We start from the raw sequence: 14,000 nt of genomic DNA on the forward strand, positions 1-14,000 counted from the left end.
GCACGTACACGTGCGTGCGTGGGCACGTACACGTGCGTGCGTGGGCACGTACACGTGTGTGCGTGCGTGTGTGCGCGCATGTGCAGGTACACGGTCGTGCGTGCGTGAGTGTGCACGTCGAGGGATAGCCGCCCTTTACAATCGCTGCAACTGTATTTCATCAATGTTTGGATATATAACGTAAGGAACCAACATTTGATTAAAGTTTTAGACAATTATTTTTACTCGCCAACATGGGCGAGTCAGCTTTAGCTTTTACGGCGAAATCAGAATGTACATTTTAATCGTGGACGTAACTGATACAGTAGCGCGCCGCGTGGTAGTTATTTGTTGATAAACAATTTAGTATAACTGACTCTCTCCCTCTCTCTCCTCTCGCTCGCTCTCTCTTTCTCTCTCTCTCTCTCTCTCTCTCGCTCTCTCTTTCTCTCTCTCGCCCCCCTCTCTCTCTTCTTCTCTCTCGCTCTCTCTCTGCAATAAACAAATGTTTGCTGAAATGATGTGTACGCAACTGCGTATCTGCATATCTGCGCCTAACAAAGGTGTCACTATGCATGACTGAAATGTTACGTTTATAACCATAGCAACAGATCTCAGATGAGCCCAGTCGCTCTGCGGCACTTGTTTTAGACAATTCTCAGGAAATTTTAATCAAAATAATTGATATCTCGATTTATAATGGTCATAAAATATTTATTTTTTAACCAATTTTCAATATCTATATATCAATAGAAAGCTATGAATCTCAGGAATCTGAATTCATCTTAAAATGTCAAAATTGCCCCAAGTGACTCATTTCGCTATCACTGGTCACATATGGTAAACCACATAACATATTACGTTATTACTTACATTATCAATAGTGCATGTCATTAATTGCTTGAGCATTTGGTATTTATTCGCCAAGTTTCTACTCGTCGTTTCCAGGGGCCAACAACAGTCAAGGTTTGTCATTCAAGATGATAGTTCTAGTGAACGAACAACGTATTCACAAATCATATTCCCCAACCAGGTATTTTCCATTCCAATTCATGTGCAGCTTGAATGAGAAGTTCTCGCGATACAATTTGAAATTTATTTTAGTCTCTGATTGCACAAATATTTGTCAAATTAACATTAGAAAGATAGATTTACATTATAATTATATTGATAATAGCATGACACATTAACTGCATAAAATAAGTCATCTGTTTTGTAATATTAAGTTTGTAGTTGATTTTCCTGAATAGCTTTAGAACTATTTCAGCAAACAGCACAGGCCAGTAAACAGCACACCTACGTAAACGTGATGCCGGCCATGTATCAGAACAACTATGAAAACTTTAGAGTGCTGGGCGTACACCCCCCTGTACAGGTACCTATGCATGTCACGAGCAGAATTCCTACTGCTATGAGTAGTCAGGCACACTATTGTGCAGCCGTGCTTTTTTAGAAATTCCTATGCAATATCATTGTTCATATATATATATATCAGGAGGTAGATAATAGGGCAAGGAGTGTGACTTCAATAAAACAAGGGAATTCGTCATTTAGCTAGCCTATAATAATACTACGATTTTACTACGCGTAACTCCATCCAACTGAGCCTCGAATCGTACACAGTAACATTCGCCCTAGCATCCGTGCGAATTTCTTTGTATACACCCGAAATCCGGAGATACAGGCTAAAACGTACGCCACGATTTTCCACTCTGTTGCCAGCAAACTCGATGCGTTCAGTGCCGAATTTGAAACAAAAGGCAGCTACTAATTACACTGTCCACAGCTTGCTCTCTCGGCGAGGCGGTGTGGCTCGCAGGGAGATTGGACATCGACGCAACCATAGAAGCAACGGGCGAGTGCTACTGTATCCTATCTATGGCTGTAGCCGTGCAGCGACGCGGAACATTGGCTTGCATTACTCTTTGTTCTGTTGTTTCTCGCGAGAGCCGATGAGCGAAAATATCAACATGGCACCGCGTAAGAGAAAGAATAATCCTAGACAAGACAGAAGACGAAAAACACCACGAAAGAGCGTAGCTCTGACAGATGCCAAAATTAAGAAAGTGTGTGCTGCTGTCGAAGACACCGACGTGCCAGCATTAGCAGCTAACATTAGAAGCAGTGTTCGAGAAGAGCTGCATCTCGACCACGGTGATCGTGTCGTGTTTCTTGAACACATAGACAGTCTCAGACATCTCTTATTTACATGACGCGGTGACAGCAATATAGTCATAGCAACGTGTACACGAACCTCTGCACGTGAGCAGGAGTCTAACAACAATATTACTGTTTATTGGTAGACTCATGATGTGCTATTGTGCGGTCGGTTATACACGCTGCCGCTCAGCAGCAGAGCTGCTGCTGATTGTGGTGGGGGGGCATACTAGCTGTAAATAGGTCAGAGCAAAGGTTAGCTCGCCAAGTGTTGCGTCGATGTCCAATCTCCCTGCGAGCCACACCGCCTCGCCGAGAGAGCAAGCTGTGGACAGTGTGGTTAGTAGCTGCCTTTTGTTTCAAATTCGGCGCTGAACGCATCGAGTTTGCTGGCAACAGAATGGAAAATCGTGTCGTACGGTTTAGTCTGTATCTCCGGATTGCAGGTGTATACGAGAAAACGATTTCGCACGATGCTAGGCAAATGTACTGTGTACGATTTGAGCTCAAGTTGGATGAGTTACGCGTAGTAAATCGTAGGTATTATAAGGCTAGTCAATGACGAATTTCCCTTGTTTATTGAAGTCACACTCTTTCCCTGTTATCTACTCTTGATATATATATCTATATATATAATGGGAGGGAGAGAGAGAGTCATAAATATCCAGAGGATGTGTTATCCAGAATATTGAGTGAAAATCCAACAAACTAGGTAAATGATATTTCTATATGCTGCCATTTACTTGACCATGTTGTATAGGATTTTCTAACTGCAGAATGCAAAGACGTTTGTTACTCAATGTGCTAATAACTGTTGGAAAGGGTGGGGGGGGTTAGTTAACCAATTAAGTGAGGAGAGTGTTTAATTGTTGGTGTAATTCTATATATGTTTGCAGGAAGCTCCTGATCCCTCTTCACTAATTAAAAGTAAGTCTCCATATTTCTGTAGTATAGGAACAACAATATTTTGTCAGATGTTGGTTTAAAGGTGCAGTGTTGTGAAAAGTTCTAGTAATGAATGCACATTACTGATATTATTTCTCCTTCTAAAAGATGATTTCCTTTGATATTTTCAGGGAACAAGCCACTCCCCAATCTTCCAGAAAGATTAGACAAGCTCAATATAACTGGCAACCACTCAGATACCCAGACACTGGTATACATATCTTCTATATATAGCTATAATTGGCTATCTTGTGTGTGTTGTGTGTGTGTGTGCTTTGTTTGTCCTCGCTTTCGCCTGATTTGTCACTCAATCGACGCTAACTGAGATATATTCGAATCACCACGTCTGGTGAGATGGTTCTGGCTGATGAAAAAAATTAAAACAAAAGTGTTAAGTATTAAGTATTAAGCTCAAAAATTCGCAAAATATGCTATTCGTCAATACTGCATGGCAGTGGCGCTACAGCAGATCCAGCTTCACATACGTGGCGAATGTACACTGCGTCTCTTGACTGCCGCCGTATGCAGCATATTTCACGAATCACCACGTCTGAGGAGATGGTTCTGGCTTCAAACAAAAATTCTTTCCTCAATATGATGTGCTTACGTCTCAGACACCCGCCCGCCTACTTGCAGATCCCCCCTGCCTCACTCTGCTTTGCACGTACAGCCGTAACTGACAAACAGTGAGTCAGTGGCCAGTAGGCTGTGCCAATGTTCTGTGTACCCAGTGCAGTGGTTTTTTTTCAGTTACCTGAAATATTTAATTAACTTTACTCTGTGTCACTTACAATGGAGTTTTATAATTTAAAGACAACATTTGCTGCTTCTACGCGGTACTTTCTGGCTAGTATACCTATAATTTGGCTAATCTTGTGTGTAAGAGTGTGTGATGTGTGTGTTGTTCGACCTCGCTTTTCTCCGTGATTTGTCACTCAATCGCGGTAACTGAAGCATATATCAGAATCACCGACGTCTGGGAGATTGGTTCTGCGCTGAGAACACAAGATTTAAAAAAAGTTAAAAGTAAAAAAAAAAAATTGTAAAATCTAATTCAATCATCACCGTACGGTGGTAATTATTCAGGCGTGTCTTGTCGCCGCCCTGTATGCGTAGTCGGTTAGGAGATCGGCTTTTATAACCCGGATTCCCAGGTTCGAATCTCAGCTGGGAAAAAATGTTCTCCTGACTTTTTACTTTTTAGTATCTACTTTGCCACCTCAGCGTTAATTTCAAAATGTAAAAAATAATGTTACTACATCATTAAAAAAAAAGATTAAAAAGTTAAAAAGAGTTAAAACTTCATCAATTCTATTCATTCAATAGATGCGGTGCGTACAGATTAAGCAAATCACGTACGTGTGGAATGCCATGTATACCCTTAACGGCGGAGTGGCTTAATGCGGCTAGAAAATCGCGTCTCGCTACCCCGGGACTTCCGGGTTGGAGTGCTCAGCTGGGGGAACTTATTTTCCGCCTTTTTTCTTTTTTTCCTTTTACCTACCTCTAATATGAATTATTTTTAATTTTTTTTACTTTTTACTATATTATTTTTTATATTTAATGTCTTTTTAAATCTTTTTGATTTCTTACATTATTTTTTAGGCTGTTGGGATGGCATGGGATGGCAGGGCATGGAATGGGATGGGCATGGCATGGACGAATGGAATGGGATGGGATGGGATGGAAGCTGTGGCCATGGTGATTGCGGTGCGATGGGAATCGGCATGGCATGGCAATGGCATGGCATGGCATGGCATGTGGCATGGCACATGGCAAATGGCCTGGCATGGCATGGGTTGGGGATGGGATATGGGATGGGATGGCATGGGATGCGGTGCAATGGGATGGGAAGGGATGGCATGGAATGGGATGGATGGATGCATGGATGGATGCATGGATAGATAGATAGTTAGATTTGTTTGGGTATTTTCCTTTCAACCAAGCGGTCACCAACTGAGTAACGCCACTGATTTCCCCGGGCAACGCCGGGTATCCCGCTAGTATATATAAAGTTGTTCAGCCGAATTACTCGTACTCGTATAACTAGAGAACTCCGCAGCCTAGAGGAAAACTAAAGATATTTTCAGAATCAGCATGTCTGGGAGGTGGTTCTGGCTGAAACAAAAATTTAGAAAAGTTAAAAAGTTAAAAATTCATAAAAATTCTATTCATCAATAGATGGCGGTGCGTACAGATTAACGTCACGTACGTGTGAATCCATGGGTATACCCTTAACGGCGCAGTGGCCTAATCGCTAGAACATTCGTCTCCTACACCGGGATTCCGGCTTTGAGTCCCAGCTGGGGAACTTATTTTCTCCTTTTTTCCTTTTTTCTCCTCTACCTACCTCTTTAGTATGTATTATTTTTAATTTCTTACTTTTTAATTTTAATTTTTTATATTTAATGTCTTATCTTTTGATTTCTTATTATTTTTTACTGTTTGGGATGGCATGCGATGGCATGGCATGGGATGCGGTGCGAGGGGATGGCATGGCATGGCATGGGATGGCATGGGATGGCATGAGATGGGATGAGATGGGATGGGATGGGAATGGGATGGGATATGGGATGGGATGGGATGCGGTGCGATGGGATGGGATGGCATGGGATGGATGGATGCATGGATGGATGCATGGATAGATAGATAGTTAGATTTTTTTGGGTATTTTCCTTTCAACCAAGCGGTCACCAACTGAGTAACGCCACTGATTTCCCCGGGGTATCCCGCTAGTATATATATATATATATGTTTTCCCATAAAAAATAACCTATTGTGATCTAAACAATTCATATGGCATCCAGAGAGACATGATACAAGATTGCGTGGCACAGCTTTGCTGTTGATCCTGAGAGCTGCGCGTGGATGAGACGCGCAGTTCCGCGGGATATGCGCACGCGACCGCGGGAATGTTATGCGTATAGTATGAAGCGCTGTCTCCAGTGGAGACGTGCGCCAAATTTGAGACCCGGCGCACGTCTCCACAGCGGTCAGCGGATGGTCTGTAGTTTTAGAAGATAACAATGAAGACTTTGTTCTAAATAAGAACTATCGGCGGCTAAATAAGAGCAATAAACAGACCTTTGAATTTCTTGACTAGTCAGTCAAAGGGCTTGTTGGGGGTCCATTATGCAGAGCTTCCAATTCAAATAGCCCATGAAATTGTCAAGTGGAATTGTGTTTTTCGGAACCCCAAAGAAAATGTCTCCCTCTTACATGCACCCCCTCCCTGATCAATCACGCATTCAGGCGTAAACAATAACAGAGATGAAATTGTGTTGAGTTTATGGCTCTTGGCGCACGTGCATTGACATACAAGACTGATGAAAGCACAGGCACTTGGAATGTCTCAATAAAAATTAATCTTCATACAATTTTTCACAATGATCGACCGCCTGTGTGCAAAACAGGTGAACGTATGTAAAACACACCTTAAGAAATGCTGAGAGGTTACGAGGTTATCATCGCAGAACTCCCAACACCGCCCATCCTGATGTCACAAAGCTATATGTAAACAAACATGCGTGCTGCGAGGTGCGTGCCTCCGATATCTATTTCGAGGCCTGCTAAGCCAAGCATAAAGCGCGCGTGCAAGACGTCACACACACAGCTACGTTCATTGGCTAAAACAATCGAGTAGCACGGTTAGGGATTTTCGGAATTATTTAATTTTAAGAAAAACTTCAATGTTCAATGAATGACGCACTTGTTCACTTCCGAAAGCGGGTAAAAATGCCTAATTTTTGCACTTCGGTGCGAAATGCATCGGCCGGGCCTTTCATTATTTACGAAAAGCAAACAGTCTCGCCAAACACCTACACGCAGTAACGGGTCACGTCATTGACGCCCCATTCATGCCCATCAACGAAGAAGGCGGGGCTTATTCTGATTATGGAAATGCGAAAATGCAACAGAAGGACGTAGCGCAGGGTGCTAAACAGCGTGTTATTTTCGTATTTGTGCCAAACTCTATCGTAGGAAACCGTTCTAGCCTAGCAGAATGCCCTAGTTCCTGAGATCGGCGATTTGGTGGTCAAATGGGTCCCCATATTTAAAAATATAAGACACTGGTGCGGCGTAGGCTGTGATTGGAAGACACAAAGTGTCAATCCTCGGCGCGCCTCGGCATCATGCCCGCATCACGTCTAGGGATTGGAGTTGTTCATTCAGGGATATCTTGTTTTAGCCATTGCCGATCGTAGCAAAGGCGAAGTTTGTGTCGGAGAGAGAGGGAGTGCTTTCATTCAATGGAGGAGATACTGCCATCCTTCTCGACAAGACCAATCCGAATGGGTGGTGGTGTGTTCAGATAGGCAGTTCCATTGGATGGGTGCCAAAAGATTACTGGTCAATCTCATTGTGTGAGGTAAGGTCACCTCTACTGGTCTATATTGTTGTTTGGGATATGAGATCACCTCTATATATTGATCTATATTGTTGTGTGAGGTAAGGTCATCTCTACTGGTCTATATTGTTGTTTGGGATATGGGATCGTATCTACTGGTTTGTATATTAATGTGTGAGGCAAATGTTCCAATCTACTTGTCTATATTATGTCTGGTTTATGTGATTGCGTGAGAGAAGGTCACTTCTGTTGGTCTGTGTGTGGTATAAAGTTACCTTCATTGATCCATATCATCAACATTTTGTGTTGTAGTAATTGTATGTGTATTTTAGCTCATATAGACTTTGGTGCTTCTACAACTAATACCTCCACGCTGTCGAATTTTTGTGCGTTGAATTAATAATTCGCAAATATGCAACGGAAATCTCTCCTTACTATCGTAGGATGCAGAGAGTGAGGATACCCACAGGGCGACGCAAAACAAGCAAGCGTGTGTTTCTGGTCTTAAAAGAACCGAAGCGATGAAAACGCCCGATGGCGGCATGGCAAACGTCGGCAGGATTAGAGTAAGATGCCTCTTCAACTAACTTTTCTGTACTACAGAATTTTCTCATTCTGGATTAATAAATCGGAGGTATGCAAACGGATATATAACGTCTCCATTTTCTCCTAGAGCACAGAGGGTCACAGTCCACCTTGTGCGAGCCACGATGAGATAGGCTCTGACAAGAGTGATGATGTCCACCGGGTAACGCACAACAAACAAGTGTGCGTCTCTGGTCTCAAACGGACCGAGGCATTGAAAACGCCCTCTGGTGGCATGCCGAATCTTGGCAGGAATCGGCCTTTCGAGAGTGCGAGAAAAAACGATGCAAGCGAGATTAAGAGCACGGCTAAACAAACAAACAGCAAGGATCTGGCAATGACTGCTGGCACTAGGTATTGTCTTTGGCAACCGTCGGTTACAATGCAATTAAACGCAAAAGTCTTATCTCAATTTGCACTTTGTTGTGTTTGCCGATTCGCATTTTTGTTATTTTGCTATATTAACTGTTTTCTAATAAAGTGTTGAAGGGTGAATGTGTTTCCATTTGTTGTATAGGCCAGCTATGGCCTTGCCTGGTAAGGAGGAGGTGGCTCCCTCTACCACCGGTCACGGCAGTAGTCAGCCAATCCCGCCTCACGCAGATTGGTTCTTTGGGAAGCTAGGACGAGACGAGTGTGAGACACTGATGTCACACAACAAGGGCCAACCAGGCGACTTTTTAGTGCGAGAGAGCACCACCAGGGTATGCACCAATATCGTTACAATTTGTCCTGTTTTGCAAAACAGAAAAATCATATTAATTATTGAAAACAAACGGGGAGTCCTCGGGATATTAATTCTATACGTGCTGTGAATTCATATTTATCTTGTGTTAAATCCAAGAAATTAACTTACTATCGAAATTTTCAATCTGCCTTCGGGAAATCTTCATCAGGATGTGACGTCACCATAGGTGACAGTATATATTTCAATAGTAAGTTAATTTCTTGGATTTAACACAAGATAAATATGAATTCATAGTTTCAACGAAATCCAATGAACTTTCTTTACCTCCGCCCAACGGAGTTGGAGGAGGTTATGTTTTCGCTCTCGTGTGTGTGTGTTCGTGTGTTAGTGTGTTCGTGTGTTCGTGTGTTCGCGCGATCGATATTAGCGCGTCAGCCAGCGAGCCAGCCAGCGCAGCGAGCCAGCCAGCGCAGCGAGCCAGCGAGCGGCTGCTACGAGCGAGCGAGCAGCAAGCCAGCAAGCCAGCGTGTACATGTCAGTACGCTGGCGTATATCGTGGCTTATTCGTGTGTTCGTGAGTCGTATGGCGTATGTCGCTGGCGGAGGTATGCACTCTCCGTGAGTGCACTCTGTCTAGTTCTATAAGTGGTCTGGTCTAGGATTTAGGGTAAACAGTGTTGTGACCTGTTCTTAGTGTGTGCATGTTGTTTTCTTTCAGAATGGCGATTTTGTGCTGTCTGTTCTTGACAACAAATGTAAAGTGCATCACTTTCCATTCACAATGCAAGATGGCTTTTATCACCTTGGTAAGTCAATAGGATTAAAGGTTATTGCTGGAGAATATGCCAAGGGCATTTAATTTTTATATTAGCTCGGTTTTGCAAATTATTATTCACAATATAAAATCATAATCTTGCTGGACAATTTTACTATACAGGTGCCAATTTCGAGACCATTGAGCAGGCAGTGGGGCACTACAAGTTTAATACGTTGTCAGGAATGGATTGCCAAGTACGCCTGGTGAACCCTATGCGCTGTAAGAAGGAACGGAGCAAGTTCTTCTGCATGACTACGCACAACTAGCGCCACCTGCTGGATTGTAGTATGCCAAGTGCCTTCGTATTTAATAAACATAGATACGGTAATTATGCAATGTGAAAGCTTGGATTTACGATGGAAAGATTTTATACTTTTTCTAGTAAATACAATCATACGACCCCTGTTTAAAGGTAAAGTTTAATGAGAGATGATATTATTGTAATAATCAGTTATACATAAATGATTACGATACATGTTATGAGCTTCCCATACTCAAGTAAAATAGTAGTCTTTAGTGCGTTTTCCCTGCTCTGTCTGTAATTTAGTTAACACTGAAGTGAATATGATACAGTGCAATCAGATGATTATAGGCTAGCTACTAATTACGAATTCTAGTTTTAGCTATGGTGTGATATCTAGCTGTTAAAATCATTTTTAGTAGAAATACTAATATATATATATAAACATAAATTTGTTTTATTTTATAAACAGCTGATGAATTATACATATTGTTATAAATATCATCAGTCAATGACCATCAAAAATATCATTATATGATTATCACTACCTTCCTTGTTTGTTCGGCTGCTTGAATGTATCGTGATCGTCAATCTCAATAATTGTTAAATTTAATGGCAACTCTGTTCTTGCTAGTGGATATTAGCTGGAACATATATGTACACTAACAGGAAGATGTGTATTCTAGTATCGATACACATGTTCACGGTCCTAGTAGAGCGTATTAAGAAGCCCTTCTTAATACACTGATTACACTATATATGTATATATATATATTAGTGGTAGAATAGCAATAAGCTATCAAGTTGCAACAAACCTTTCATAATATAAATACTGATATTTAGATATCAGTCATGTGAATTTTCTTATATTATCAATGGCAGCTATAACTGTTGTTCATGTATAAAAACATTAATTGTAAATAAAATCCTTTTATTTTCACCTGAATTTTTATCTAAAAATATCGTTCGTACTATTTAACTTATAACATAACAACCTGATGGAAATGTACATCAGAATGCATTAAATCTGAAAACTTGATTACAAACATGTACTGGTCATAATCTGTTTTTTCAAAACACTTATATGCACTCACTGGCTCCTATCCTGTTTAAAAAACCTTCGAATACTGAATGCTAACCCTCATATTTTGATTGGGTTTGTTTTTAATGATAATTTCATATTATTTTTATCAGTGCAATCAACTGCTAGACGGGTAAAGTTTTATAAGGCACTCCAAGCTACTTGGAAATCCAGTGATGGGGCACTTTCCACTCTCCTGGATGTAGCTGTGAATGCACGGGTAGCAAAACACAAAACTGTAAGAGAAATAAAACACTGTGCCAACGATTTCTTGTTTGCAACATCCCAACCCAGCTTGGCTGGTAGAAACTAAATATGCAACTACGTGACTAAAATATACGAATAATATATATATACACAAACAAAAACAAAAATATACACTCACCCTGAGGTAGAGAGTGCAGTTTCATTGGTGCGTTCTTGTCCACATACTGGACACACTCCATCCAGTAGCTTCACATCATATACACCCTGCAGAAAAAGTAACAAATGAAGAGTGACATCTAAGAATTGCACAACGTTTCCTCCTTCGTAGAAAATGCTATTGCTCATATCAAGAACTACATATACAGTGTATGTCTATATGCATCTATGTACACTTGGGCACATTTTTCAAGAGCTACAGTGTATGTTAGTACATATGCATCTATGCACACTTCTTAGGCACGTTTCAAGAACTGTATGTCTTTGGTGCGCATCTATGCAGACGTACCTTGGGTGGTTCGGGGATCGGAAGAGCTGTGATGGTGTCATGGCTGCTGTGCTCACTGCGATACCACCACTCCATAAACTGTAGGAAGAAGACAGATGCGGACAGCCCTGACGACAGACACACAGCAACTGTGCCAACCAGTCTCTTGCACACCTTCCTAGACACATCACTCCAGCTGTAGAAATAACAGAATGGTCACGAAACGTTGTACATACAGCTAGTGCACTCTAAATCTGATGCTGTCATGGGTAGAATTCCTGACCGGTTTAAAGATGCTACAGTGTGTAGAGTTTTCTGCTAATCTCATTATCTTATCTGTAGTTCTGACAATGTACCTGTCTTCGGGCTGAATGAGGCTTGAGCTGCCTTCTACATTGAGTGCCATCATGTCTTCCATGGTGAGTGACTGCAGTTCGACATCTGCTAGTTTCAGCAGCGGAGAGTGAAACCGCGACTTGCCGAACACATAGGCGAGCCGATAGCACAACATGGCTCCTTCATACGTCATATGTGCATAGGGATAGGCTGCGAGGTACACCTTCACCATACTGACATATCGCCCTCTCTGCAAGATATATATATATATATATATTATTTATATAATATATAATATATATATGTAATAATATATCACGATTATGTTATATATACATGTATATATATTAATCACCAGCTGATTGAGCCGAATAAAATTGTATCACATATACGATTGTCTGCTGGTGCTATGATCATAATACGTCGACTCGTATAACAGCTGATAACATTATAATACAGTGTTAGAGCTTTAAAATAAAAACCACTCGCCAAACTGGGCGAGTGAGTCAATAAGTTAACTCGCCCAAATTTTAAAATAAAAATGCTTGTCAAACAATAGTGAAAAAAACACAAAAACACCATTGATTTAACTACACATGTAATTCCTTGATCACTTTTCTCAAAAATTCAAGGCACATCTCCTCTGAAAGTTCCTGTTTTCATTTTCATTTAATTTACTTTTATTCTCGGGCTGCTTTGCCCCATCAATGAAACGCCACGTTACGCCGATTTTATTGACTTGTTAACACCAAGGCCAACGTGACTTTTAAACAATCCTGCACCCCCCCTCCCCGTACATAAATCAATATGCCGCCCCAGGCACGTATACACAGCCACGCCGTGCTGGCGCTGCACGCTCTCACGGGCTGCTTTCTTCGGCGACCTTTGATAATATAAAGTGAGGATGTCATGGGATAGCCGCCCTTCACAATCGCTACAACTGTATTTCATCAATGTTTGGATATATATCGTAAGGAACCAACATTTGATTAAAGTTTAAGACAATTATTTTTACTCGCCAACATGAGCGAGTCAGCTTTAGCTTTCACTCGCCCGATATTATTTTCACTCGACATTGGCGAGCAGGCGAGTGCCAAGCTCGCACGCTGTAATATAGAGAGGAATCAAGAATTTCCTACCGAGTCTTGGAATCTACCATCTGCATTTTCTTCTCGCCATCTCTCAAATAACTTATCCAGTTTGGTTTTAATGTAGGGAATCAAAACCTGAAATAAATAACCATTCGGTATTTGGAATGAAAATATCGCATATACTTAAAACAAGCACTTGAACTAAAATTCTAAAAACAATAAATGCCACACTTGTATGTATATATTTATACATACATACACATGTATGTGCATGTGTGTGCGTGCATGCGTGCGTGTGTGTAAGCTGTATATTTACCAGGAAGGCAAGAGATTTCAGGTGAATTCGTCGTGATAGCTTATTGAGCTGGTTCTTTTCCAACGGAACTCGTTTCATTCCATAGAAGTTCTCCGCGAACGAAGCAGCTGTAACATAAAATCAATGAAGTTTAAATGAGGTAACAGTTACTCGGCCTTAAGGCCTTCAGTTTACAAATCACAGAGCTCCGGCAGTACAATAGTCGGTTTACTTAAATGTGCTGGCACTGGGAATGCTGTCTTCCACTATGCAGGCAACCATGTAAAAACATCTGTACGTGTGCCTGGCTTCACCTTCACTACATCTCACTTCTCTTATTCCAATTGTTCCTGCATGCCTGCTGCCAGCTGGGAGTTATCTTCGCCCTATTTTTGTCTACACCATGGTTTATTTATAGTAATGTTGTTTAGGTGACTGCCTAATAAATGACTGCTCACCTGTGCTACATAATGCATCATTTGGCTGCTTCTGTACCAGTTGTAGCGTTTCGTGCTTTCCGGCGACACCCGATGGCGCCACCGGTCGACACACAATGGCTAGCACACAATCTAGGTATATTACTTACCCGTTGTGTCTGGAGACGTTGTACCGGCCGTGATCGTCGGCCCCGGACCTCGCTAGCCACCCGGGCGCTTTGATGCTACTGCGCCCCCCGCAATAACCTATTCTGCCGTGTTCCGTATCGGTGCGTCGTAGAGTTAGTCAACCATGCGAGACGAGGGGCG

The 14,000-nt window shown here is 41.7% G+C and overlaps 2 protein-coding genes and 1 long non-coding RNA gene across 6 annotated transcripts in view; 1 reads left to right on the forward strand and 2 right to left on the reverse strand.

Moving 5' to 3' along the window:
* The window catches only part of LOC106807202, a 16,548-nt gene extending 16,479 nt beyond the window's left edge, over positions 1-69 (reverse strand). The window contains exon 1 of the long non-coding RNA XR_001393635.1: positions 55-69. This is a non-coding gene — a long non-coding RNA (uncharacterized LOC106807202). The remainder of the gene's footprint in view (positions 1-54) is intronic.
* The window catches only part of LOC106807200, a 23,007-nt gene extending 12,307 nt beyond the window's left edge, over positions 1-10,700 (forward strand). For all 3 annotated transcript variants that reach the window (XM_014809482.1, XM_014809483.1, XM_014809484.1), the window contains 10 exons: positions 928-1,012; positions 1,247-1,354; positions 3,033-3,063; positions 3,213-3,292; positions 7,271-7,450; positions 7,873-7,995; positions 8,103-8,368; positions 8,532-8,718; positions 9,421-9,508; positions 9,640-10,700. In XM_014809482.1, the coding sequence (XP_014664968.1) occupies positions 928-1,012; positions 1,247-1,354; positions 3,033-3,063; positions 3,213-3,292; positions 7,271-7,450; positions 7,873-7,995; positions 8,103-8,368; positions 8,532-8,718; positions 9,421-9,508; positions 9,640-9,785 (1,294 nt within the window). In that variant the 3' untranslated portion in view covers positions 9,786-10,700. The remainder of the gene's footprint in view (positions 1-927; positions 1,013-1,246; positions 1,355-3,032; positions 3,064-3,212; positions 3,293-7,270; positions 7,451-7,872; positions 7,996-8,102; positions 8,369-8,531; positions 8,719-9,420; positions 9,509-9,639) is intronic.
* Positions 10,202-14,000, reverse strand: part of LOC106807201 (peroxisome assembly protein 12-like) — a 6,682-nt gene continuing 2,883 nt past the window's right edge. For both annotated transcript variants that reach the window (XM_014809485.1, XM_014809486.1), the window contains exons 4-9: positions 13,276-13,382; positions 13,008-13,094; positions 11,889-12,118; positions 11,554-11,728; positions 11,227-11,312; positions 10,202-11,077 (exon numbers count right to left, since the gene is read on the reverse strand). In XM_014809485.1, the coding sequence (XP_014664971.1) occupies positions 10,960-11,077; positions 11,227-11,312; positions 11,554-11,728; positions 11,889-12,118; positions 13,008-13,094; positions 13,276-13,382 (803 nt within the window). In that variant the 3' untranslated portion in view covers positions 10,202-10,959. The remainder of the gene's footprint in view (positions 11,078-11,226; positions 11,313-11,553; positions 11,729-11,888; positions 12,119-13,007; positions 13,095-13,275; positions 13,383-14,000) is intronic.

This window comes from Priapulus caudatus, unplaced genomic scaffold (genome assembly GCF_000485595.1).
Source record: "Priapulus caudatus unplaced genomic scaffold, Priapulus_caudatus-5.0.1 Scaffold200, whole genome shotgun sequence".
In the NCBI taxonomy this organism is placed as follows: domain Eukaryota; kingdom Metazoa; phylum Priapulida; class Priapulimorpha; order Priapulimorphida; family Priapulidae; genus Priapulus; species Priapulus caudatus.